The sequence below is a fragment of the Mchenga conophoros genome, linkage group LG8 (genome assembly GCF_057382185.1).
Source record: "Mchenga conophoros isolate Kocher_MC1m ecotype Shallow Benthic linkage group LG8, M_conophoros_male_GT1.1, whole genome shotgun sequence".
NCBI lineage: Eukaryota > Metazoa > Chordata > Actinopteri > Cichliformes > Cichlidae > Mchenga > Mchenga conophoros.
Genome location: NC_140533.1, coordinates 14383482 through 14409390, shown reverse-complemented (window position 1 = coordinate 14409390; position 25909 = coordinate 14383482). Strand labels below are relative to the sequence as shown.

The following is a 25909-nucleotide window of genomic DNA, read 5'->3' as shown; positions in this document are numbered from 1 at the left end:
GGATTCTTACAAGTGTGGTGTGCAATGTCAACATATAGAATGTACTATTAAGATAAATACCTTTATTAGATAGATACCTTCATTAGTCCCACAAGGGGAAATTTCATGTTAAGGCTGCCGACCTATTGCACGCAATGGCGGCGCCATCTTACCCTCCGACCATACATACATTACACAAAAACATCACATGGGGAAGACAGGTCAGAGAGGTATAACAGAAGATTTACAATACGATGTCGTGTTTGACCTCTAACCTCTACTTCAAGATCAATAGATTAATCTGAAAGTCAAAGTGATATTAATGATATATAGAGCTATTTTAAACATATGCTTCTTATTGCTAGTGTTGTATATAGGCATATAGGGAATGCTGTTTAAGATTCTCATTATCACAGGGGAACACCCAGGCGTTTCCAGCGAAGGTGAGAAGTCTTGTTATGCTGCTGAAGTTGTGGCTGAAGTGTGAGTTGAAGATCTCACAGATAGGGGTCTCTGCCAGTATCCTCCTGTGCCACCTCACTACCACAGGTGGTTATCAATTGACAGCTCAGCTCCTCTCTTCACCAGAGTGTCCAAAACATAAAGCCTTAAATCTGATGATACAATTGCAAAATCGATCATTGACATGCAGCCTAGGGTGTTCTGGTGCTACTTGCTCTTATGGACATCCATATGTTCAAACATGGTGTTCATTATGGATAGACTGTGATTTGCACAGAAGTCCAATAACAGAACACTTGAGTTCAAATCATGCAGGCCTCACAGTCATACTCCTCAGGGTCTGACTGTCATTACCCACATAAGCACTGAAGTCTCCCAGAAGGATGACTGTTGGGTCTGGGCTTCCACAGGCCCCGCTGGTTTAGAAACTTATTCTCGTTAATGACAAAAACAAGACGAACATCTTTTACTTGCTAGCAAGGGAGGCCCTGGTCGGTTTCTCAGAAAAGCACTCTGAATCCAACCACAGACTGACCCCACCATAGGCCTCCGCTTGCCACCTTTTATTGAAAACAGTTACAGTACACACAAGCGCCTCCCATTGTAAAACCCCTCCAATGGTTACAAAAGACAAGGCACTATGTATGTATGTGTGTGCACGTGTAAGCACGTATGTGCATGTGTATGCATTTGCAAGTGTGTGTGTGTGTGTGTGTGTGTGTGTGTGTGTGTGTGTGTGTGTGTGTGTATGTATGTGAGTATGTGTGTTTGTGTTTGGGGGTGCGTTTGTGTGACGACCTGCCCACAAAAGGATCATAAATGCAGGAAGTTTACTAAGCAACAAACAGAATCTTTAGATAGGATGTGCCTAATAAAACACTTCAGCCTCCCCCACCAACAAACTGGCTGGAGAGGTGGTCAGAGACAAAGGAATGTCTTTGATCCTGCTGCTTGAACTAAGACTTACAAATTTAAGTAACACAATGACATTTAACAATTTGACTCCAACAATGACTGAGTCACAAGATAGAGTTCCCTCAAACACCCCTCGGAGTGACACCAAGAAGAGTACTCAGAACTGTCATTTGGGGCATAAGTACACAGGACAGTAAGGACCTGTTCTCTGGCCTGAAGGTGCAGGGAAAAATAAACATGTGCAAGCTCCACCATACAGTATAGACAGCAGGCATACAATTATTGCCATCCCAGCCCACCTCCTCTCATCAAGGGAAACTCCAGACTCAAAAAGAATTCAAGCCCTCTCCAGAAGACTGGCTCCAGATCCAAAGTCACGCATTAAGATGAGCCCAACTATATCTAGCTGGTATCTCTAAACCTCCTGCACTAGCTCAAAGTACTTCCCTACCAGAGAGATGACGTCCATGTCCCAATCACCACCCTTGATATACAGGGATTGGTCTGCCAAGGCCTTTGGCTTTAGTCTTTCCAACACACATTGCAGGAAGTGGACCTATCCGGTCTTTAAGTGATGATGTGATGAATCCTGCTATCAGGCCCAAACTACTCTGCATTTAATAAGGCTGTTTTGTATTTAACATATTTTAATGCTTTGTATCTTGTTCTATTTAATCTCAACAAGCCCCTATAAAACAGTCAGTGATCACTGTTGGCCTCTGTCGGTTTTTATTACCGCTAATCATTTTAAAACTCTGTTTTTAAAACCTTACAATGTAACTACAGCTCAGCCCATGTGGCAGTATATTAATGACTAACCTTGTATTGTGGATGGGTTATCTCATTTGTTCTCCTGACTAAAGTTTGGTCCGTTTACAGCATCCTGCCATGTGATTGCATTTGTCCCTAACGTTTGGGAACCCTCACGTTAACTTTTATAGAGTGGAAAAAAGTTAGCATTCATTTTCCAGCTTCACTGTTTATATTATGCTAACATAGTTGTGTCGCTAGCGATCACGTAGCACATCATTATATACCAGCTAGCCAACCTTCAGTGACCCTACAAATGTCACTGCTGTTTACTTTCCTGTCTTCATTTATGTTGGAAGTGATAGCAGAGCTGTAGGCCTACGTCTTAATTTGTTTTGGAAATCCCCAAATCAGAACATGGTATATTATATACCATACCATACCATATTATATATGGAAACTAGCAAGCTAACTCCCTGATAACTTCTAACGCCATTAAATTTCATAAATTTGGTTTTCATGGATGCCTGGATGTTAAACTGAATTGTTACACCTGATAGAGCAGCAGCGGTGATCATTTTATTACAGATGAAAAGATTTAGACAGTTTTTAACTCTCAGTGATGCCTCTGTGATCATGTGACTTAAGGACCTGCAGCGGAGTTTGGGCCCAGGCACAGCTAATGACGTCAGACTTAAACACCGGATAGGAGGCCGAGACTATGTCTGCTCTGTGGACTGCAGCCTGCCAGACACCATGGGCTAAGGCCCAGCCACAAGGTAATCTTCATTCAACCCATATGGAAAAGAAGTAGTAAAAACATATATGATTTATATATGATTTATTCATGAAAGTGGCCACTTTCATGAGTAAATCATATATAAATCATATAAGGCTTACATGATTTACTCATGAAAGTGGCCACTTTCTCATTACTTTCATATATTTTTTTAGTAAGTATACAAAACCTACAAGTTTCATTGTATAATTCTTCAAGGGATCTTATGTGTTTTCACTCTTGTATGCTTTTCATACAAGTTTCATACAAGACAGATAAAAACTTTATAAGATTTATATATATCGTTTCCATATGGGAAGCACCCTCCCTAGGCCTGTTTCCTTAGTGTTTCTGTGACAAGGGTCGTCTGATTTCTTCTTTGTCTGGTTCCTCACCCACAGCCAAATTGCCTACCAGTGGGCAAAAGCCCCCTGAAAACATTTACACTGTCAGATTTCTTCCTTTTTTTACTTGTGATTGCAATGATTTCATCTGGTTGCCCAGAAAGTAATAGATTATTCAATCTTTTTAGTATATGTGATATTGTTTTTAATTGTGCTTTAACAGTCACATCAATTTTAAATAGTTTACCAAAGTGTTGTGTGTCAAATATAACAGACAGTGATATCAGTATTATAACTCCTCCTACATTAGAGTTCCTCTAAATGACTGTCTTAAGTTTGAGCATTCACTCTGTGCATTCTGCATTTTAGTTTCAACAACTCCTTCAGCACTTTCAGAAGAAGTAACAGCTCATTTGAGTAGTCACACTGAAACAGAAAAAATCACACTTAAGTTTATTTTTTTCATGGGAGTAACACAATGGACTGGATCATCAGTGCTATGCTGTTCTTGTCAGGCAAGTTTGTGCCTTCTCATTTTGTCTTTCAAAATTGTGGCAACATTTTTCACCCCAAAAAAGATTTTTTGGAGTACTGGTAATACAAATTAGAAGTGAAACTATATCTTCTAGACATACTTTGCTAGTGGCAATTTACTTATTTCTTATTTGAATTTCATCCTCTGTAAACAAAGCTACCTGCAGAAATGTGTGTTTGAAACCATAATGACCACAGTAAGGCTGTCCTGACAAAAGATTGACAGCATGTTATAATGATGAGCAATATTTTTTTATTACATTTATATTTCTCACTGTAAATGTTTCACTGTTGAACAATGTAAGATGCAAGAAGCCAGGAACAATGCAAAGTTAGCACCATATTATATGATTATTTAGAGAAAGATGTGTCCGGTCATGCCCAAAAAAGTGTAATTTTGTTTGCTGGTAACTGAAATGACAGTCCCTTTTGATTTTTCCTGTATCCTAATCATGTGACAAAGTATTTGCTACTCTGTATTGTTTGAATATCCCAAAAAATCACAGTTTGCTGATTTTAATTAAAATTTTGGATTTGTAGAGTTGTAATACAAACCTCAGACATTTTCTGTGTTAAGCGTGTGTGTGTGTGTGTGTGTGTGTGTGTGTGATATAAACTGATGAATCTGACATAGTTGAGGAGGACAGGATGTATGTGCACAATGGCGTGATTGTCCATTCAGTTCCTTTTTTTCAGTACTGTAAAAGGGCAAATGTATACACTATTATAATGATCAGTTTTCATACTGTGTACGTATGTATGTGCATCATACTGTTTAAATACCTAATAATTAGTTTGAGCGATCTCGTTCTTTCGGTCACTACCCACACTTCGTGACCACAGGTGAGGGAAGGGGTGTAGTTCGACCGGTAAATTGGGAGCTTCGCTTTTACGCTCAGCTCTCTCTTCACCACAACAGACTGGTACAGCGTCCACATGACTGCAGTTTCAGCATCAATCAATCTGTCGATCTCCAGCTCCCTTCTCCCATCACTCGTGAACAAGACCCCGAGATACATAAACTCCTCCACATGGGGCAGGAACTCATCCCTAACCTGGAGTGGGCACTCCACCCTTTTCTGTCCGAGAACCATGGCCTCAGATTTGGAGGTGCTGATCCTCATTCCTGCTGCTTCACACTTGGCTGCAAACTGTTCCATTGTGAGCTGGAGGCCCTCACCAGATGAAGCCAACAGAACCACATCACCTGCAAAAAGCAGAGATGAGATTCTGTGGCCACCAAAGTGAAAGCCCTACGCCACTTGGCTGCACCAGAAATCCTGTTTATAAAAGTTATTAACAGAATTGGTGACAAAGGGCAGCCCTGGCAGAGCCGATCACCCACCGGCAATGAGTCCGACCTATTGCCGGCTATGCAAATCAAGCTCTTGCAACGGCTGTATAGGGATCGAATGGCCCGTAGCAATGGGCCAGACATCTCATACTCCCGCAGCACCTCCCACAGGACACCACGAGGGACACGGTCGAATGCCTTCTCCAAGTCCACAAAACACATGTAGACTGGTCGAGCAAACTCACATGTACCCTCAAGTATCCTCGAGAGGATAAAGAGCTGGTCCAGTGTTCCGTGACCAGGATAAAAACCGCATTGTTCCTCCTGTATTCGAGGTACGACTAACAGACGGACTCTCCTTCCAGCACCCTGGCATAGACTTTCCCAGGGAGGCTGAGGAGTGTGATCCCCCTGTAATTAATTTAGTAATTAAAGAAACACAGAAGGCTGAGCTGTTGAAATAAATCACATTATCATTCCATAATAAGCTTTAATAATGTTTTTCTTTCTTTAATTATCAGTGTTAAATGCTGCACTTAGTTTCAATATTGATCCTGTGGCTTGGAAGACCCTGAGGAACTCTGCTGCTGGTTTTGGCTACCAGGTGGTTCAAAGACAATCAGAGTAAGCCAGAGCATAGATATGTTTAATATGGGTTTACAATTGCCTGCTTATAACATTCACCACTAATGCTTAACAGCTGGAGGTTTTTCACTGCACTTTGCTCACCAAATGTTATCTAATGTCTGGATTTCTCTCCTTAGTTTGCTTGTCAGTGCCCCACTTGAACAGTATTCACAAAACAGAAAGGGGAGAATATACAGGTGTACCATCTCTGGTGAAAACTGCCTAAATATACAATTTCAAGGTAGGTAGTTTCTTGATGTCTTAACACAATATCCTGAAACTCTGACAGTATCTTTCAAGTATTGAGATCTTGGAATATGACATTAATTAGATTAATTTGCAGATAAGGTGGATTTCTAGAGAAAAAAACTGAAATGTGCGAGTTTGTAATGCATTGTTAAGCATTTGCCATTTCATGATATAACAAAACACTTAATTGAATGTATTTGTTTGTTTAATTAATTCTTGCTAAAAGTTATTTATTTTTTGTTGATTTTCAGACACAGTAATAGTGAACTTTGATTAGTGTATTTTGCATTCTTTCCCTTTGTAATGTGGTACGAAAAGTGGCAGTCATTTAAATAAAATGTATTTTCTAGTGACCCCAACATTTATTTTATGAGTGTTTTAATATATACTCAATGCTTTAAATACAGAGCCAGATTTTGCTATCAACATGTCTCTTGGTTTGACAATGAAAAGTGATCCTGGAACCCAAAATGCTGTGGTGAGTTGGTGAACTGCAGACGTGTCACACTGGAATGGAAGAATAATCAGCATGCTTGATTCATCATAATTTGATCTTTTCTCTTTTGAGGCATGCGGTCCAACTATTCCAAAGGACTGCAAAAGTATCACCATGTACAGTGGAGTGTGCTTTCAAATAAACCGTTCCAATAGATTTGAGCGTCCCATACCACCTTCTGTCAAAGGTAACAGGATACTAAGTTTGTGAAAACAAACTCAAAATAATAATAGAATCTATAAATACTTATGTCACTGCACATTCACACAATTAATCGCTGTGACCCAATAACCTAATACATTTTAAACAGTCTGAAGCTCATTTATTGCAGTTATTGTGCTTTTTTAAATATTTTTTTTAATTAGTTTTAATTATGCTTTGAATTTTCAATTCAGTTTCATTTTACCCCCCAGAGTCACTTTAATAGGTTGAGATTAGTTTTCATTGCTTTAAGTAGTAATTTTTTGACTTTTTAATTATTTTTAATTATTAGGATTTTAGCTTGGGTAAGATTTAAGAGTTTCAGAAATCATATTACAACACAAACATAATTTATGAAGGCAGTTGACTCCCAGTTATGTAAACATCCCAAGTCACAAATAAGCGTGCACCAAAGATTCAAATGGCAAATGGGACCAAAGTGTGAATCTTCCTAACAAAGAAAGGCCACTTAAAGTTGCTCAACACTACATTTCGTACCCATCTTTTTGGCAGAATGCCCGCTGCAAGCAGACATTGCCTTTCTGTTGGATGGTTCAGGGAGTGTATATAGCGAAGATTTTCAAACAATGAAGACCTTTGTGAAAAATCTGGTTCGGTCTTTTCTCTCAAGTGATACAAAGGTGAGGAACAGACATTAAATATTAAATATTTCTTTATTTCCATAATTGATGGAATGATTGATTTTCTGTACTTTTTTTCTTTTCAAGTTTTCTGTTTCCCAGTTCTCTACTTCATCAAAGGTCCATTACTATTTTGATAATTTTTTCTCATCTGGATCATGGGAATCTAACATTGATAGAATAAAACAACTAGACCAAGCAACTTACACAGCTGAAGCCATCGAACATGTTGTGTAAGTGCTGCCATGATGTTACACATCTTTCACAGTTAATGAAGTATGTCAGAGGTTAGAGATAACTTGTAGAGCTTTATTTTTTTTTTTTAAAAAAAATCATAATTCTTTGTTATATTAGCGAAAATACTGTAAAAGAAGGCATCATGATTTTTATGTAAGCAGTTCTCTTCAACATCTAAAAGATGCACTGTAAAGAAAGATGAACTGAAACTGTTTTCTTCATTCATCAGCCAAAATGTTTTTATACCACAAAGAGGATCCAGATCAAATGCAAAGAAGGTGCTGATAGTTATTACTGATGGAGAATCTCATGACTCACATCGCTTACCATATGTAGCAAGGCTAGCTGAGAGTAAAAAGATTGTTCGATTTGCTATTGGGGTAAGTACCTGCTCAGTTTTACACTGTACCAGTTTCTTCAAAAGGTTAATCCTTTCAATGACCCTGTAAAGTTAACCTAATTTTCTGACACTAATGAAATGAGGCACCATTCTTCATGAGGAGGACTGTGTGGGTGCTAGTAAAGTAAAAGCTGTGTGTGTGTTTCTAGGTGGGGAATGCATTTAATAAACCTGCAGCAGAACAGGAGCTGAAAACCATTGCATCGTCTCCGTCAGACAAACACGTATTTCAAGTTAGGGACTTCAACGCCCTTGAAATAATAAGACAGAATTTACAGGACAAAATTTTCTCTATCGAAGGTACAAACATTAAAAAATGTTACAACTTTGTTAAAATTTCTGTAAACATCCCAGCTATAAAAATTAAAGCAACTGAAGCCACCTGCAGTAAAGGCCTGAGAGATGTTCACCTTTTTTTATCTCTTTACATTAGTGTGTTAAACAACACATAAATGACATATTTTTAATAAAGAGCAAGTGATTGTCTAGAATCAGTCCTTCAGGTCGTGAACAAATTGAAATTACACAGTCTGTCCTTTAAGTTCTTTTTTTATTATTTTCATGTTACAGGATCACAAACCAGTGGAGAGTCACTGAAAATGGAAATGTCTCAAGAGGGATTCAGTGCAGTTTATGTGCCTGAGGTAATTTAAAACACTTTAAACTCAGACAGTCAAGTGATAAAAAGAAAGGAAAACCAAACAAAACTCCAAATTTAAATGCACTGTATAAAACATTCACACATTTATTTTTCTGTACATTTCTGTCTGCACTGTAGGGAATTCAGATGTCTATTGTTGGTGCAAACCAGTGGAAGGGAGGCTACGTGCAATACACAACAGGAGGCCAGAAGGTGAAAACATATGAGGACGTGTCTTTGGAGCCTGACAGCTATCTTGGTAACAACTAACACATAAACATGTGATCATGTAGTATGTACATAGCTGTGCTGTAATTCTTTCCCCCAATCAGTTTGGAAAATAGACAACATATAAAGGATGAGTAAGGATTCCAAAGGCTGAGGAAGAGTATGCTTTAATTAGGTGTTTAATGTTAGTCATGTTGTTTTTGATTGTGCTTTATGTCACATAAAATATGAAATACCACAAATGACAACATTTCAAGACAAAAACATCTTCCATGCACCTTAAATATTAATGAAAATATTTATAAATTCTCTGTATGACTATATTTGACTATTTTTTACTTTTTTAACTGAAGACTGCTTGACTATTAAATTCTAGGTTACTCCATGGCAATTGCTAAATCCTGGAGTGGCTCAGTGACAGTTGTTGGTGCTCCAAGATATAAACACAGAGGAGTTGTGTTTGCTGTTAACAGAGATAGCTTTAGAAATCAAAAGATTGAGCCCTTTCCATGGCAGGTACGTATGTACAGTATAAAGTGATAGACCTGAATGACAATGTAAAATATATTTAGACTATATATAAACAAAACTGTACTATTTTCATTTATCTGATTATTTTCATCAATAATGTGTTTCTTACACAGTATCAGACTGGTGAATATTTCGGGGCAGAGGTGTGTGCCATGGACATAAATAATGATGACATCACTGAGCTAATCTTCATATCAGCCCCAATGTACATGGAGCCTGATAGAGAGGGAAGAGTTTATGTTTGCAGATTAACTGGTTTGGTAAATCACAGTTTTATCTACTGCAGTTAAATTAATCGGTTTATTTGTCAACTTTCTTAATGTTCATATAATATTCACTCTCGTCATTTTAGTTTGTGGAGTGTAATTTTGATGATCCGTTAATACTAAGAGGACGTGCAGCTGTCAAGGGAAGGTTCGGCTCTTCTCTTGCTGTGCTGCCTGATCTAAACTCAGATGGATTCAGGGATTTGGCAGTTGGAGCACCTTTGGAGAATAATGGTGAAGGCAGCATCTACATATTTAATGGCGAAGGAGGAGGAAGAATCAGTCCTACCTACTCACAGGTACACAACATCAAAGAACTCACGAGGATGACTAAACTAATCTGTAATGTAAAGTCATTTTCTGCAGTTTGAATATCAAATATTTTCATGTACACAGAGAATTACTGGTTCTGAGGTCCAGTCAGGACTGAAGTTCTTTGGCCTGTCAATCAGTCAGTCATCTTTTGACCAGAGTGGTGATGGACTGCCTGACTTAGCGGTGGGCTCAAAGGGCAAAGTTGTTTTATTGAGGTAAGTCCAAGACAGTCCAATCATGCATTATTACTGTCCATGTTTAATTCTATTAACTATTTCTGTTAAATAAAAGAAATGAATGCCCCACTGGTTAAAAGTTTAGAATGAATTCCATGAATAAATCTTTTTAATTATTACAATAATTTATGACATTTCTAGACACTTTGATATAAACTATTAGATAAAAACAAATGATGCATGATCAAAAACCTTTAAGCAGTAGTGGTTTGTAAAAAATGCAGTGTGGTATTTTCCTGTGATGTTCATTTCTAGATCAAGACCCATAGTAATGGTGAAAGCTGAGGTGTCATTCAACCCAAACCAAATCCCTACTCAGAATGAAGGCTGTTCAAAACCATTGGAGAACACAGCTACAGTCTGCTTCACCATGAGTAGAGTGTCTGCAGTCCACACAGGTTCATCATTCTACTCTACATCATTCAACAACAAAGCCACTGCCCATCATTTGTAGCATTGAATCCAAACTGTGTTTTATTCCAGCTCAAGCAGTGATTAATTATACTATAACACTGGATGCCACACGTAAACCTCCAAACAACCGAGCTTATGCCAGTGGGAAACAACAAGAACAATCTGGATCAGTCATTGTGGTCTTAAGAAGACGACAGTGTTCAACTCTAAAGTTACTTATTGAGGTAAAAATCGAATAATATCAGGAAAAACAACAAACAAACAAAAAAAAACCAATGCAAACAATCAAAGTTCAGTTCAGAGAGTCCTACAACACTGAATACAAACCAAATTGCTCTTTTTTTGCAGGCCTGTCCAGAAGATGCTCTTAGTTCTCTTTCCAATGAACTCAAATTCATGTTTAATGGTTTGTCCATCAACAGAAATCCCAGACCAAGTCTTTCCTCACAGGCTCAAACAACAACCATTTATCCTGTAAGTAATATTTAAACACAGTGTATTAACAAACAATTGGGCCAAGAAAACAACTTAAGTCTTTCCCTCGTATTAATTAATTAATTAAATTATTGACATGAAATTGACCATTAAACTCAGTTAAAGTGTCAGTTCTAAGTGATCCAGGCCACTGAACGTCTTTTTAGTTCCAGAAAAAATTTCTGTCATCCAAAAGGATTTACAGCATCTGATGGGGAAAACAAAGACTAAAGGCCTTTACAAACTGAACATGTAAAATCCATGCAAACATTTTGTGCATTAAAACATTTTTCGAAATCACTCATTCTTAATGTAGATGTTCACGGCGACCTTTTGTTGGACAAATTTGCAGCTTTTATTTTATTTTAAATCAAGCTCAATATCTTGGGCGTAAATACAAAGATGTAACTAACAGTTGTTTTTTTGAATACAAATGTTCTGCAAAAAACACATTCCTTTTTTATAATGCGCTCCCTATATAATGGCCTTAAGAGTGAAACAAAGTTTGAAACAAAGAGTGGGTCAAGGTGTTATTCCTGTAAGAGTCACTAGCCCACCAGCTATCATGTGAGCTAAGGCAGCGGTCCCCAACCTTTCTTGCGCCACGGACCAGTTAATGTGTGACAATATTTTCACGGACCGGCCTTTAAGGTGTCACGGATGAAAAGAACAAAGTAAACAAAGTAGTCCAACATCCCAAGATTAGCTGGATTTAAGCAGACTTCAAAGAATTATAATAAGAATAAGTGATCAGCTGTTGTATTTCCAGCTCTCTATGTCCACCATGGAGCACAGTAAAAGGCTTTAATGTTTAAGTAATCATTTTATTTCTCTTCCGCCACCAGAAAGAAAATTACTATTGGATATTAATGTATGGCTAATTGTACTACCAGTCAAAGACTAATGCAGTAGTAACAAAAAGCAATTAAAAAAAGAGCTCAAAATACACAATTCTTAACTTAGAATGACAGCTTGTGTCTGAGATCAAAGTTGTCCAGAAGTGGATCAAGAATATTATCAGAAATTGTTTTCTTCCCTGCAAAAAACCTCCACGAGATGGTAGAATGAAAAAATTGGTTGTTGGATTTCCCCATACAATGTGCTAATTGGAATAAGTCATTCATCATTTAAATATGTTTTCCAAAATGTTCTCTTCCACAGTTAGGGTTTGACATCAACTGTGGCACTGACAACAAATGTGTTGATAACCTTAAAGTGGATTTTACGTTCACCAGGTGAGGCTCATGTATAGAGCTTTGTTTTGCTTGTGCTTGTATTCCTTTTCCTTTATTCTCATCCTCCTTAATACTCTGACAGATCCTCAGAGGTTAAAGTGGGCATTGATGAGCTTTTGGATGTCACAGTCACAGTGGAGAACAGAGGAGAAAACTCCTACAACAGTCGTGTTATTCTCACGTACCCAGCTGGACTCTCCTACAGGAAGTTCACCATTCAGCAGGTAAGGCATCAGGATCAAGTCTGTATAAGTTCATCACTGATCTGCTGCTCTTCCAATACATCCAGCAGTAATTTTATTTTTATAACAAAGGGAAGAATTGGGTGCAACTCTTTGGACAGTGAAGATGGTTTATCACGAGGAAGGACAGACTGCACTATCCACAAACCAATTTTCAAGAACAAAACTAAGGTGTTTTTGCTTAGAATATCTTTCTCTCACTTCTTTATAGTTTTGTTTACAGCAAAAAGAGATGACGCAATTTGATATGTCTCCTCCATTCAATTAAGGCTTCCTTCATTGTCTCCTATGGGATTGACACCAACAGTCAGCTTGAGAGGAAGCTCTTTGTCACTGCAAATGCCACCAGGTACTGTTCCTTTGGTATATTTTTGTATAGTCCCACAGATAAAATATGAATCATTTCACTTCTTCATTTCAGTGGAAATCAGGAGCATGCCACTACAAATGAACTCTATAAAAATAAATCGATTGATGTGAGATATAGCATTTTTATGACATTTGAAAGGTATGGGTTCTTCCACTTGAAATAAAAAGCATCGTTTAGAAATTAACAAATGTTGTATTACATGGTATTTATTTAATTTTTTAAATATGTCTGTTTAGCTCTCTCAGCTACAACAATTTCACATTTGGGAGGAGTGATTTGCAGAAACCAGTCCAGCAATCAATTAAGGTCAAAATATAAGTTCTGTATAAATCTATATATGTGCATTTATATGTTCTGTATAATCTAAATCTAATTGTATTGCTTGGTTGTCCTTTTCTTTATCAGATTACAAATGATATCAGAGCACTTAATTTCACTGTGGTGATCAGGATTCCAGTGAAGCTTGGTAAAAAAGACATTTGGGTGAATTTGATCAGTCTACAGGTATTGTGCAAAAGTCTTGAGTCACCCATCATTTCTAAATGGATGAATGGATGTGGTATAATTGGGACAAAACCAAGCATACCTGAATTAAATGTATTTCAGATTGCAGACTGTCAGAGAGGAATTGACGAAGAACCACCTGTCAAAACTTTTGTTTCTCAGATCAGAAAAAATAAGGTGGTTGTAAGTATACCTCTGCACTTGAGCTTTTGAAATTCAACCTCTTTTAGATTTTAACATTCACCTCACCTATCTCAAATTCAGCTATCACAGTTTTTGTTGGATTCAGTCTTGTTTAAATCATTCTCAGGACTGCTCTGTAGCCAAGTGCAGAGTGTTCAAGTGCAACACTTTCATGGGAATACGGGAGAGTAGGATGTATGAAATCTCTGCCAACCTCAGTTCAGGATGGATAGAGCAGGTAATGGATGGGTAGTTTATGTTAAATTAATGTGTTTTGGATTGTTTGCTAAATGTTTAGATACATAACTATTTACCTGTTAAATCAAACAGTATCTAATTTAGGGTCAACTCGCGATGTATTTTTTTCCCTTAGATTGGGCTTCAGTCTGCCAAATTCCTCTTGACCAGCACTGCCAGTCTGGAGTATGACAAAAACCAGTACATCTACTTTTCAGCAGGGTCTGACAACAATCCTCCTGTTCACAAGGTGATTATACAATATTTTCTTTTGTTTGGCATATTAAGAGCTTTAATTTTATTCACATTCTGTCACTTCATCTGTCAGATTGAGGCAGAAGTAGAAGTGTATCCTAAGCTGAATTTCACCAAAGCGATCATTGGAGGATCCCTGGGAGGGTTGGCTTTTCTAGCTTTACTCACCGCTAGCCTGTATAAGGTGAAAGACTCTTTTTATACTTTTTTCAATTAAAAGTTTACAAGTTTTTTTTTCTCATTTTTTGTCAGCTTGGTTACATTTTTATTGGAACTCTAATATATGATTGCTGTATTTTATGTGCTTTTTCATTCACTTCTAGGCTGGATTTTTCAAGAGTAAATACAAACAGATGATAATTGAAATGACAGAAGATGATCCAGGGACGGCTGCAGGTGCACCCTCAGCAGAGTAACAAAGATGACATTTGTAGCTGTACATCTAATCTGAATGACAGATGTAGACCATCCTGATAATTTCAGGGGTGAACATGGTGTGTAGAAATGTCCATGCTACCACATTTGATTAATTAAATAGACAACAGCTTGCTGTGTCTCAAATCACTCCCTTGCCTAGTCATTTGCTATGATCTGTAACAAAGGTTCCTACCTGGTCGTCAGGATCCTCAAGACTCGGGACCATAAAACTGGAGCACCTATTGTAAATAAGAAACCACCACTAGATATTTGTCTTAAGAGGATATATTTATGTAGATTTTCAAGCCTGTAAGTCCAGCAAGAAAGATTGGGCCTTTAAAATCAAATCTAACCTTTATTTTAATGGTCTGTGTATTTTATTTATATCTTTGTTATTAGTTAATTAATGAGCTGACAATGAAATGTCTTTCCACATCTAAATGAATCCAGTGTACTGGATAAGATGTCATCTCAGACATAAAGCAGTATTCATTTTATATCATGCAAAACAAAGAGGAGCAGATTCTTTAGCAGCCTGAACTTCAAGATGTGGAAAAAGACAATCTCCTTTTTCCAGCTTTACCCTACTTAAAGCACCACCTGTCCTCGCCGGTGTCTACTTTCACAGTATTAGTTAACTCTTTGAAATCTTCTATGTATCTCCATGATTTTGACTGTAAACATAATTTAACTTTATGTAATTTCTAAAGACTGGTAAGTCAAACAGAACTATGACACTCTGGCATGTATTTTTAGCACTATTTCAATATTTAGTGAGAGGGCAAAAGCAGATAAAACTTTAGAGGTAAAAATGAAAGACAGGTTTTTCCAGTCAGTGTGATGTAAGAGTGTTCCCTGCTTTGATTTGTAGGGAAACTTATTAATTAATCAGAAATTTAAAGAAATACAAATGTTTAAAAGTAACATGACCGTGTGACCTTTGAATACGAGAGTGACTATTTAAAACAATGACTTTTTAATCTGACCTCAAACTTGTTTATTGTATGTATGTATCTGTCTGTATCGGATGAGGATTTTGTCATCATTTCAAATCCAAGACTATATTTTTTAGCTCTTTCATCAGAAATGTTGGTAGCATTTTAAGGATGAAAGACTCCACTTTCTCTACAACAAGACAGTTCATAATGTTTTAACGGTGCGTTCACACCGAACGCAATAGACGCGACCAAAAAGCGCCAGAGGCCCCTAGCTGGTCGCGTGCACATTCGCACCTCGAAGCGGGTCCAAAGCGAACTAGTGGCGCTTTAAAATGTGCAATTTTCACGCCTGTGAAGCGGAAATGTGGGAGGAAGTAGTGCCAGACGGTATGTTTGCAAGATGGCAGCTGTCGATCTAGCATTTGAAGAGAGCGTCTCTAGAGCAGCAGTGTAAACTTAAGGACGCTTTACACATAAGTCATTACAAAAATTTATTTGAAATAAAATTAAGATACTCAAACAGAAAAACATTAAACATAAATATAAAAGGACCCAGCTTAAATTGGAAAAGCTTCAGGGAGAATGAGGAGAAAAATAAGAACATTGTTTCTGCCCTGGAGAGCCTGCCTCATCAGAAAACTACTGATTGATAGAATGAATGGCTTCGGCTGGACCTGCCTCTTTGAAATAGGTCAGAGCATCACATCACCAGGCTCCTGATTGGATGTTGCAGGCTGGAGTTCAGATTTTTCCAACTCCAGCGGTAGACGCGATAAGCGCAAATGCACAAAATGCACCACATAAACTGCAGCACGTATTTTACTTCAAGCTTCAAACTTGTCAGTCGCACTACTTGGTTGCGCGAATCAGGCAGAAAAGCGTTTTCGCGATGCAAATGTGCTTCTGAAGTTTCGCGCGACCCCCAGTCGTGCTTCATTGCGCTCCTCCATTGACTTCACATGTAAACCTGAAGCTCTGGTAGCGTCTATCGTCTCTCCATGTCCTGATAGTCCTATATCATCCACTATAATCCAGAGCCATACACTATCACTGCATTCTACACTACAGCTCAAAAGTTTGAAGTGAATTAGAAACATCTTATTTTCTAAAAATGCTGAAATTTATTTCATATTTTTAAAATTAATCAGAAATATGAATGTTTAAAAGTAACATTTATCATAAATGATGAATGAGTTTCAAAGGAATATCTGCAGAGACCCATTTTCAGCAATAATATTTGCTGTGTTTCAGTGGTACATTGTGTTAAGTAACTGTCAGTTTGTAAACTTAAATCCCAACTAGTCATGCAAGTCATGCACACATTTTTACATTTTTCCACATTATCGTATTATCACAAATAAATGTTCAGTGATAGACTCACAAATGAACCATTTTATATGATTAATTTACATTGGCATTTTGGTCTTTTTCCCAGTTATTACAGAGAGCCAGGTCTTAGCTGTCTTATATGTATATTATATGTATTTTTCATCTATTGTATTTACCAACATCAAGTAATCACAGGCAAAGAAAGACCGCACCATGGCATGTTTAAATAAGGAAAGTTTATTGATCAAATTTATTTTTAAACAAATACATATGATAATTTTTTCACCGCCCAAAAATACATGTTCAAAGCAACACAACGGTGGCCCACAAAATTGTGAACTCTGCAGAGTGGGCAAGCATAATGAAGCGGTTCATTTTATTTGTGGATTCAAGCTGCACTTCATATTTTTGGCCACCAGATGTCACCATGTACCTGCTTCCATTGTGGACCACTACTACTTCCATTGCAAAGACACACCTTTAATCACAGAAAATGAACGTAAATCTATGAAATTCAGTATATATGCTTAAAAGCATTTAACTTGTGGAAAAAGCTGTAATTTGTTAAAACTGTCACTGATAGTTAGTGATGTGTGATACCACTGATTTCCTTTCCGATCCGATACCAAGTAAAATTCAGGGTGGTATCGACGATACTGATCCGATACTTTGTGCAAAAACTTATTTTATTTATTGTATCTCAAATTATAGCATCATAATGATTACAGGACAACAGATTACTTGTTCTTATCACTTAATAATGCAGAGTTCATCATATAGAAATCAAAAACCTGAAGTTGTGCGCTATTTGAACACCTTGCCTGCCTGCAGCACTAAAGGACTCAGTGAGAGGCGTCTGTCTCGCCCTAGCAGCACCTGTCCCTCAACATACGCTCATCATATTCTGTGATATGATTTACTCTGAGGTGTTTGACAATGTTAGTGGTGTGGCTACAACACCTCCCTTTTTTGCCACATGTATCGCAAACCATCTCAGCTGTTTGTGGAGGTAAAATACGTCCGCACATGACTCCAATTACGCTCAGCCATTGTTGTGAGTGCGCACGCCAAGGGGCTGCGAGACATTTATGCAGCCGTATTTCGCACATGACTATGAAAGGCGGAAGAGGGAGTAGTTCCTTCGAATGTAGACAATCTGAATGATATAGTTACTTTCCACTGTGTTCATGTTAATGGTAAACTACAAATTTACCCTAAATTACTAAAATATCGATATTTTAATGTGAGAATCGATTCTAGAACATAAATGACTGGTATCGGAGGAATCGATCCGCACATCACTACTGATAATGTGAATGGCTTTGCTCACAAATAAACAAAATATGCAATATTTAGCCCTGAGTTATCTAAAACAACAACAACAAAAAAATAACATTATTTTATCATTTTTTGGCAGCACGGTGGCACGGTGGTTAGCACTGTTGCCGCACAACAGTGTTTGCGTGGGTTCCCTCCGGGTACTCCGGCTTCCTCCCACCGTCTGAAGACATGCATCTTGTGGGGATAGGTTAATTGGATAATCCAAATTGTTACTAGGTGTGAATGTGCAAATGAAAGTGAGTGCGAATGGTTGTCTGTCCCTGTGTGTTGGCCCTGCGACAGACTGGCGACCTGTTTAGGGTGTACCCCGCCTCTCGCCCTATGACAGCTGGGATAGGCTCCAGCGCCCCCCGCCACCCTGAAAAGGATAAGCGGAAGCGAATGGATGGATGGATTATCAATGTTTATTATAATAAGTATGTAATTAGAATTACATTTCAATTTTGCTCTTACACGATTTATACAATTTTTAAGTAGACAACAGCTTCAGAATGCACAAAGAAGACATATTCCTGTATAATTTGTTTAGAGAAACATACCATCACACTCCAAAATATAAAAAAAAAAAGATTTTTAAACTTCATTAGAAATATTCACATGAATAATTTTCTTCATATCGACCTGAGCATCATAACTACATTAAGTAAATATGAATGGGTGTTAATAAAGATTTTTGGCATCTGTTGGTAATTTGTAATAATGAACTACACCAACCACCCACAAGAGCAAATCATGACAACAGGAACAAGGAGATAATGAGGACAGCAAAAAAAATCAATAAGGAAACTGAGAAATCAGGTGAACTTCCTGTTAAAAGTGTTGCAACAGATGGTGTTTCATCAATAATCTCCTTTAAGAATGACCCAAATCTTGAGATTTTGGTAAAGACATCAACATCTCCATGGCTCAGTCTACTTTCACAGACTGTTACAACAGCAACCTGGAACCATGATGACTCTGACTTGCACAGCAATGGGCTGCCCTGACCTCCCTGTGGATATAAAACAGGATTCATGATCAGTGATCAACAAACACCAAGCCTGAAAGTATCAGTCCAAGCACATTTAGGATACAATTATAAATATTGTTTTTACCTCTTGAAGGTCCATGGTGTGAGTACAAATTTGATCTGAATCAAAAAGATTGCCACAACTTGCAACTTGAGTTTTCATGTTTTGAAGAACAGCACCTGTAGGAGTCATATTTGCAAATGCAACCAAAGATATTCAGACACTGCAATTATTTAAAACAGCAAACCCTTACCTCTGCTGTTGTTCTTGTTTTCCCAGCCTGTCACCAAACACTGACTACCAATGGGGAAAGACTTTGAATCACTAATGTCCAAACACACAGGCTGGATATAATTGTTGAAACTGACTGATTCAAACAGCTCCAATAGTGCAATATTGGAGCCAGTCATTTTGCTCACTGTAATGTTCAAAACACCCAAAGATGTCTCAAACTCTTCAGAACCATTTATGAGTCTAAGACCAAGAAACACATTCCATTCACTGGCATTTGGACTGGTGCTGTCAGGAGGATTGAAGACACAATTAAAAGACAAATCTCAAACAGCTCATATTTTAAAATTAAAAATTATAAATGCTGTTTGTGTACTTACGTAGAGAAGCATTGTGCAGTTGTGAGTATAACGTTGTCAGATATTAAGCTTCCTCCACATTTGTGTACTCCATTTTGGTGAAGACTTACCATCCAGGGCCAAGTTCCTTCGGGTACAGTGCTCTTGTCTCCTCCTGTGTGACTGTTCACGAGGGTGTTGCCACAAACTGACACTGAAAGAAGAAACAAAAAATGAAAAAAGCAAATGCTTTAGGTTCAAGGCTGGACTACTGTAATTCATTGTGATCAGGATGTCCAAAAAATCTCGGAAAAGCCTTCAGTTAATCCAAAATGCTGCAACAAGAGTACTGACAGGGATTAGAGACAGAGCATATTTCTCCTATATTTGCTTCCCTTCATTGGCTCCACCATTAAATCCAGAATTGAATTCAAAATCCTTCTCCTCACATGTAAGGTGTTGAATAATCAGGCGCTATCTTGTCTTAATGACCTTATGGTACTGTATCACAGCATTAGAGTGCTTCGTGCAGGCTTACTTGTCGTTCCTAGCCTATTTTAAAGTAGAATGAGAAGCACAGCTCTCAGCTGTGAGGCCCCTCTTCTGTTGAACCAGCTTCCAATTTGGATTTGGGAGACAGACACTATCTCTACTTTTAAGATTAGGCTTAAAACTTTTCTTTTGATAAAGCAAACACTTAGGGCTGGATCAGATGACCCTCCTCCCCTCACCCCAACCGGTCGTGTTCCTCCCTGAGTCTGTTTCTGCTCCAGGTTTCTTCCTGTTAAAAGGGAGTTTTTCCTTCCCACTGACCACAGGTCTTGCTCATAGGGGGTCATATGATTGTTGGGGTTTTCTCTATTTTCTATTATTGTAAGGTCTTCACCTTACAATATAGAGCACCTTGAAGCACCTGTTGTTGTGATTTGGTGCTGTATAATAACACTGAATTGAATTACACATACAGAAAATTTGAAAACATTATATACTTATCCATATTCATTTATTGGTACTGAAAAACTGGAACCTGAGACTTACTTGAGGGTCTTGTTAGAAGACCAGGACAGGTGTAGCTGCTGTCAGGGTCCAGCCCGCTGGAGATGAACTGCACAAATCCTGGCCTATTAGAGCGAATGCGGGACTTGATCCAGGACTGGTAACGGGACACTCTGGAGTAGACTCCTGGCAGATTGGGCTGAGCACAACCAAAACCAAAACTTACAATTCCAGACTGGACCCAAACAGAGCCCTGTTTACTCACCATTGGACCTCCTGAGTCTCCCTGTAGAGATAAAGAGGACACATCTGAGAATCTTTGAAACACCTGATTATGTAACCAAATGAGCTGATGAAGCCTACCTGACATGAGTCTTTGCCTCCTGCCAGAACACCAGCACAGATCATGTTGTCTGTGACTGTGCCCACTCCATTCAGGCAGTTACACTGTCTGTTTCCCACAACTGGCACCTCCACTTCTTGCAGCGTTTGAGGGAAGGGTAAGGCCACTGATGGGATGCAAGACGAGGAGCTGTTTACACACAAACCAATGAACCACAGAACACATGAACACTGAAACACCAACAACAGCCTCACCTCCCTCCTTGACTGCACCCCAGCCAGTCACCCAGCTATCAGTGCCATTGTTGAACACACTGCCACTCGCTGCCAGGCACACAGGTCTGATGTAGTCAGTGAATCTGACTGGTGAGGAGAGTCTGAGCAGAGCGATGTCGTTGTTGTTGGTCATACTGTCATAGTTTGGGTGCAAAATGATTTTGACAACATTTCTGGACACCTTATTTGGATTTGCACCCCGCAGGCTCTGAAGACCAAGAGAAACCGTCCACCCAGAAGGACTTGAACTAAAGTTAAAAAAAAGAAAAAGAAAATATAGAAGTTTTGATGAAAAAACAAAACAAAACATTGAACTGTAAACATTTGTATTTATGCATGAGCCAGTATTTTAACATTTATGTTGATGAAATGTTTCAGGAATGTTGGCAGTTTCGGTATTCCCATTCTGACATTTGCCTTCCTTGACAAATATTAGTCAAAGCCCAGTGTTCTGCGATACTGCAGATTTGGTATCAATCTGATATCAAATAAATACAGGGCCAATACCGATGTCAGTACGTTTAACCTATATAGGCAGCTTTCTTAGATTCAAGTTTCTTGGTGTGCACATCTCAGAAGATCTCTCCTGCTCAAAGAACACAGCATCACTGGTCAGTAAAGCCTAACAACAACTCTACTTCCCCACATACTGAGGAGTGCAAGAGCTTCAACCCCCATTATGAGCGCCTTCAACAAAGGCACTGTTAAGAGTATCCTCACCAGTTGCATTACTGTATCTAATGGCTCCTGATTGGGTCCTGCCAGAAAAAGCTATATTGAGTAGTGAGAGTAATAGAGAGGATTGTGAGTGATTCGTTTCCCTCCCTCCAGGACATCTATTGCACTCACCTCACCCAAAAACTCCTCTGCATTACAGATAACTGGTAAATGGCCTGCATTTGTATAGCGCTTTTCTAGTCCATAGGACCCCAAAGCGCTTTACACTACATTCAGTCATCCACCCATTCACACACAGGCGATAGCAAGCTACATTGTAGCCACAGCTGCCCTGGGGCGCACTGACAGAGGCGAGGCTGCCGGACACAGGCGCCACCGGGCCCTCTGACCACCACCAGTAGGCAAACACGGGGTTAGTATCTTGCCCAAGGATATTTGGCATGCAGCCAGGATGCAGCCTGGGATCGAACCACCGACCGTCTGATTAGTGGCTGACCTGCTCTGCCACCTGAGCTACAGCCACCCCACCCCATAACTCCACTCATCTGTCAAACAGCTTTTCCAGTTTTCTGCTATCGGGAAGGGGACTAATGAGCCTCTGCCCTGGAACCAGCAGCCTGAAAGACATCACCTTTGCTATTCACTGATTCCCCCACCCCACCTGCACTTGAACTTGTGCCCACAAACACAAAGTATCGATCGCATCGCGTTAGTATCGATTTGATATCAATGTCAGAGTTGATATCAGTACTATTGATATTTGGATCGATCTGCACACCTCTACCCTGTTCTAGCTGGATCAGTTTAGGCATAAAGATTAAACAGACGTTTGTGTTACACACCGAAAGAAGCAGTGAGCAGCAGACATCACCCACTCTTTGTTGATGAGGGAACCGCCACAAAAATGTTTACCAAATATCTGCACGCTGACCTGCCACGGCCAGTATCCAGGTGGAGCATCTTCACCTCCTACTATCCTGCTGCTGTGTGGAGCAGTGCCACATACTGAAACAAAGATCAGCAGGATCAAACTTCAGAAGCAACATAAATCATTGTGAAATATGGAAAACATTTTTTTCCTTGTTTGTAGTTGTATCGCTGATGAAATGAATTGTAATGTCAAAAACATAGATAATTAAATGAAAAATATAACTTTTATGAATTTTTTTTTTTTTTTACTCAGAGAAACTCTTATTTTTACCTACCATCAAGCTGAGCATTTGATTCTGGAAAGAAACACAACAGGATCAGTGATGTTCAAGAGAGGAAATCCTGACTTTATATTTGCATACAGTTATGTTACATGCAAATGTTGGTCTGACTTACCTGCAGACAGGAGGCTCACCAAAGCCAATAAATGAATCCACTTCCTTAACACCATTGTGTAACTGCACAGTTCTCGCGTGTCCCTCTTTTTATACTTGTGAGCCAGCTGTCAGTGAGTGGCAAATATATAAACCGTGTGTCACGTTTATATTTGCTCCTCCCACGTGCACACCCCACAGCCAGAACACTGAAACATTTCCTTCTTCCTTTAATTTCTGGCACAAAGACTACAGAACTCCAGTGATTTGACAACTATTCGCACTGTATTCGGAAACCATTATGACTCATTCCCTTTACACCCTAAAACTAAAATTGTTTATTGTCAATTTTTTTTCCTTGTCATGAATCATTCCATACTTCATGGGTAAAAAACAGGAACATGTAATCTTTAAATGTTTGTAAAGTATTCAGACTATTTAAAAAATCACCTTAAATTAAGTCACTGATATACTAAAACTACCTGAAATCAAAGATTTATACAGATGAAGTCATGTTAATTTATTTTGTAAGATAACCAAGCCACATGGAGGTGAAGAACAAATTACAAACCATGAGACCAAAGCTGCTGTCTGCAGAGCTCTGTAGACAGCAATAATAAAACAAACTTTTCTGATGAGGAATGCAATTAAATAACTGCACAGTTTACTTAAAATTTAATTTAGAACTTGTAAATAGCAAAACTTCACAGAATTATTAATTATGTATTTAATGTCATTTAAAGAAACTATACTATTATCATTATTGCATATTTTATAAAACAAAAATCTAGACATTTCTGTGATACAACTTGAAACTTTTATCCTGAGTAAACTGATTTACAATGTCAGTAAAACACTTGCAAAAACATCCCTCTGGGTTCTGTATGGAGGCCTGTCTGTAGGTTGCAGGTTAAGCAATTCAACTGAATATCTATAAGAAATTTTAGAACGATGTGTTAGATGAGAGAATATCTTTTGGAATACATGTCATCACTGCAGTAGAGCTTTAGAGAATTGGAAAATTAGTACTTTTAGTAAACTCTCTAATTAAACATGTTAACATATGTCATTGATAGAAATAAATAAGGATTAATATTAATATCTTTAGAGTACAACTCATCACTAATATGTTATCTGACAAAGATGGCATGCACAATAAACAAAACTACACATTCATCCAAGAGTTCATGTTGCACCTATTACTTTTATTATTGAATAAAACGAATAATATCTTCTGTCTGCATGTCCAGATATGCTTTTTGACTTTTTCATGACATTTTAGAACAACTGAGCATACTGTTTACTTTGTTAATATTTTTCTAGCTGGTTCTTGTTTAACTTCTGTTAACATTCCTGCTTGGAGAATAAGTAAAGTAGTTTGGTATTCATTCAGGTCAAAGCTGACTGACTCCACGGTCAATCGAGCTATCTAGTCAGCTGTTATAAACTGCCATCTTTTGAAACCTGGCCTAGGATGACACGGCAACATTATTTTAAATGACAATTTAAAGAGACAGTGATTTAAATTCTATAAAATTTAACACACTGAAAAGATATGCAGACAGTAAATGTTTAATATGAAGCTTTGGCTTACAGTAAGTTGGAGAAGAAAGATCTGTGTTCTCATATCTGACAGCATAATAATGTGTTTTATCAGTTCTCAGCTAAATCAAGAAACAGAAACAATTAAATGTCAGAAACTGAGGTGTTTGTTTCATAATTATTCCATTCAATAACAGTAAAATTATCGGTAGATTTTCACAGTTTACCATATTAATTTCCTTTGATTGTGTGCAAGTGATGTGTGTGTGAGTGGAAAGTAGAGGACTGCTCCCTGAAGCAGAGAACAAGCAAACAACTGGCTCTTTAGGCACTCCCATTCAGTAGTAGTGTTCATCTGCACACTTTTCACACCTTGGCTCATGTGATTAGGTAGAGGATCACCAGCGGGTCCTTTTGTCCCTCTTTGGGGGGAAACTCCCACTGGGTTTAAATCTGGGACTCTCCACCATTTGACCCTTAGAACTGAAGAAGCTTCTCGGATGAGAGGCGATTCACAGAAGTATATCACAGATCACAGAACTACATCAGGGTGTCTCATGCAGCACTTTCAGTGGGGTTGCATAGTTTATTTGACTCCTGATACCTGGCATCTTTTAGCTTTCACCAGCTCATCAATATCAGGCTTCACATCCTGAGCGGCAGCTAACTTCAGGATGTGATTCAAGTGCCTGTGCGTGAGCCTTGAGCGCAGTTTTGTTTTATTTATGCTCATTACAGAGAAAACTTGCTCACAAAGATACGTGGTTCCGAATATGCACAACAGTTTTGCAGCGAGGGCTGTCAAGTTGGGGTAACCTGGCAAGAGATTCTGATAGAATGTGTTCAAGCCAGCTGCGGCAAATTTGCCCTTCAAATCCGAGTCACACTGCAAGTCTATTATTTCAAGTTGGATACTGACGGGAATTCACGGTGAATGGTGAGCAAAAAACTTTGAAGTCTTTCTCCAGTTCACCAAAAATCTGAAATCGTTGCTCAAACTCTAGTAACAGTCCCGTTACTTTATCTTTAAACCGCTTCATATCTGCCACACTTTGGATCGTGCACACATTTTTCAGACAGGGGAAGTGGGCTGCATCACCACCAGCGAGCTGCATCTCCCACAATAACAG

The 25909-nt window shown here is 38.5% G+C and overlaps 3 protein-coding genes across 5 annotated transcripts in view; 2 read left to right on the top strand and 1 right to left on the bottom strand.

The window, feature by feature from the left end:
* The window catches only part of LOC146568393 (integrin alpha-M-like), a 35532-nt gene extending 32665 nt beyond the window's left edge, over positions 1–2867 (top strand). For both annotated transcript variants that reach the window (XM_085284383.1, XM_085284381.1), the window contains one exon: positions 2755–2867. In XM_085284383.1, coding sequence (XP_085140509.1) covers positions 2755–2789 — 35 coding nt within the window. In that variant the 3' untranslated portion in view covers positions 2790–2867. The remainder of the gene's footprint in view (positions 1–2754) is intronic.
* Positions 2868–3544: 677 nt separating this feature from the next.
* LOC146568392 (integrin alpha-M-like) lies at positions 3545–14601 on the top strand. Its single transcript, XM_085284385.1, has 30 exons — positions 3545–3743; positions 5578–5680; positions 5821–5924; positions 6340–6410; positions 6501–6615; positions 7143–7270; positions 7358–7503; positions 7737–7887; positions 8057–8207; positions 8478–8551; positions 8686–8806; positions 9152–9291; positions 9420–9566; positions 9659–9871; positions 9969–10102; positions 10379–10521; positions 10607–10761; positions 10886–11011; positions 12173–12246; positions 12329–12470; positions 12561–12659; positions 12758–12837; positions 12910–12996; positions 13095–13164; positions 13264–13362; positions 13465–13545; positions 13673–13783; positions 13919–14032; positions 14111–14221; positions 14361–14601. The coding sequence occupies exons 1-30, from the start codon at positions 3707–3709 to the stop codon at positions 14451–14453; spliced, it is 3420 nt and encodes a 1139-aa protein (XP_085140511.1). The 5' UTR covers positions 3545–3706; the 3' UTR covers positions 14454–14601.
* Positions 14602–18470: 3869 nt separating this feature from the next.
* On the bottom strand, positions 18471–23359 carry LOC146568391 (polyserase-2-like). 2 transcript variants are annotated; one of them, XM_085284404.1, is made up of 10 exons: positions 23260–23359; positions 23139–23159; positions 22776–22938; positions 21235–21503; positions 21001–21146; positions 20680–20923; positions 19684–19855; positions 19326–19591; positions 19157–19251; positions 18471–19053 (listed from the first exon to the last, which is right to left on the bottom strand). In XM_085284404.1, the coding sequence occupies exons 1-10, from the start codon at positions 23312–23314 to the stop codon at positions 18793–18795; spliced, it is 1692 nt and encodes a 563-aa protein (XP_085140530.1). In that variant the 5' UTR covers positions 23315–23359; the 3' UTR covers positions 18471–18792. The 2 variants fall into 2 exon arrangements, with proteins under 2 accessions (XP_085140530.1, XP_085140529.1); XM_085284403.1 differs by having other exon boundaries at positions 22865–22938; positions 23260–23347.
* Between the last annotated feature and the right edge of the window lie 2550 nt (positions 23360–25909).

What these genes read in the sequence shown, in the direction of transcription:
- LOC146568392 (XM_085284385.1), top strand. Translation starts at nt 3,707, where the DNA reads ATGGACTGGATCATCAGTGCTATGCTGTTCTTGTCAG. An exon ending in GTGGTTCAAAGACAATCAGA is followed by an intron (nt 5,681 to 5,820) that starts GTAAGCCAGAGC and finishes TTCTCTCCTTAG; the next exon opens with TTTGCTTGTCAGTGCCCCAC. An exon ending in CAAAATTTTCTCTATCGAAG is followed by an intron (nt 8,208 to 8,477) that starts GTACAAACATTA and finishes TTCATGTTACAG; the next exon opens with GATCACAAACCAGTGGAGAG.
- LOC146568391 (XM_085284404.1), bottom strand. Translation starts at nt 23,314, where the DNA reads ATGGTGTTAAGGAAGTGGATTCATTTATTGGCTTTGGTGAGCCTCCTG. An exon ending in GGTGAGCCTCCTGTCTGCAG is followed by an intron (nt 23,160 to 23,259) that starts GTAAGTCAGACC and finishes GTTTCTTTCCAG; the next exon opens with AATCAAATGCTCAGCTTGAT. An exon ending in GGGTGCAGTCAAGGAGGGAG is followed by an intron (nt 21,147 to 21,234) that starts GTGAGGCTGTTG and finishes GCATCCCATCAG; the next exon opens with TGGCCTTACCCTTCCCTCAA.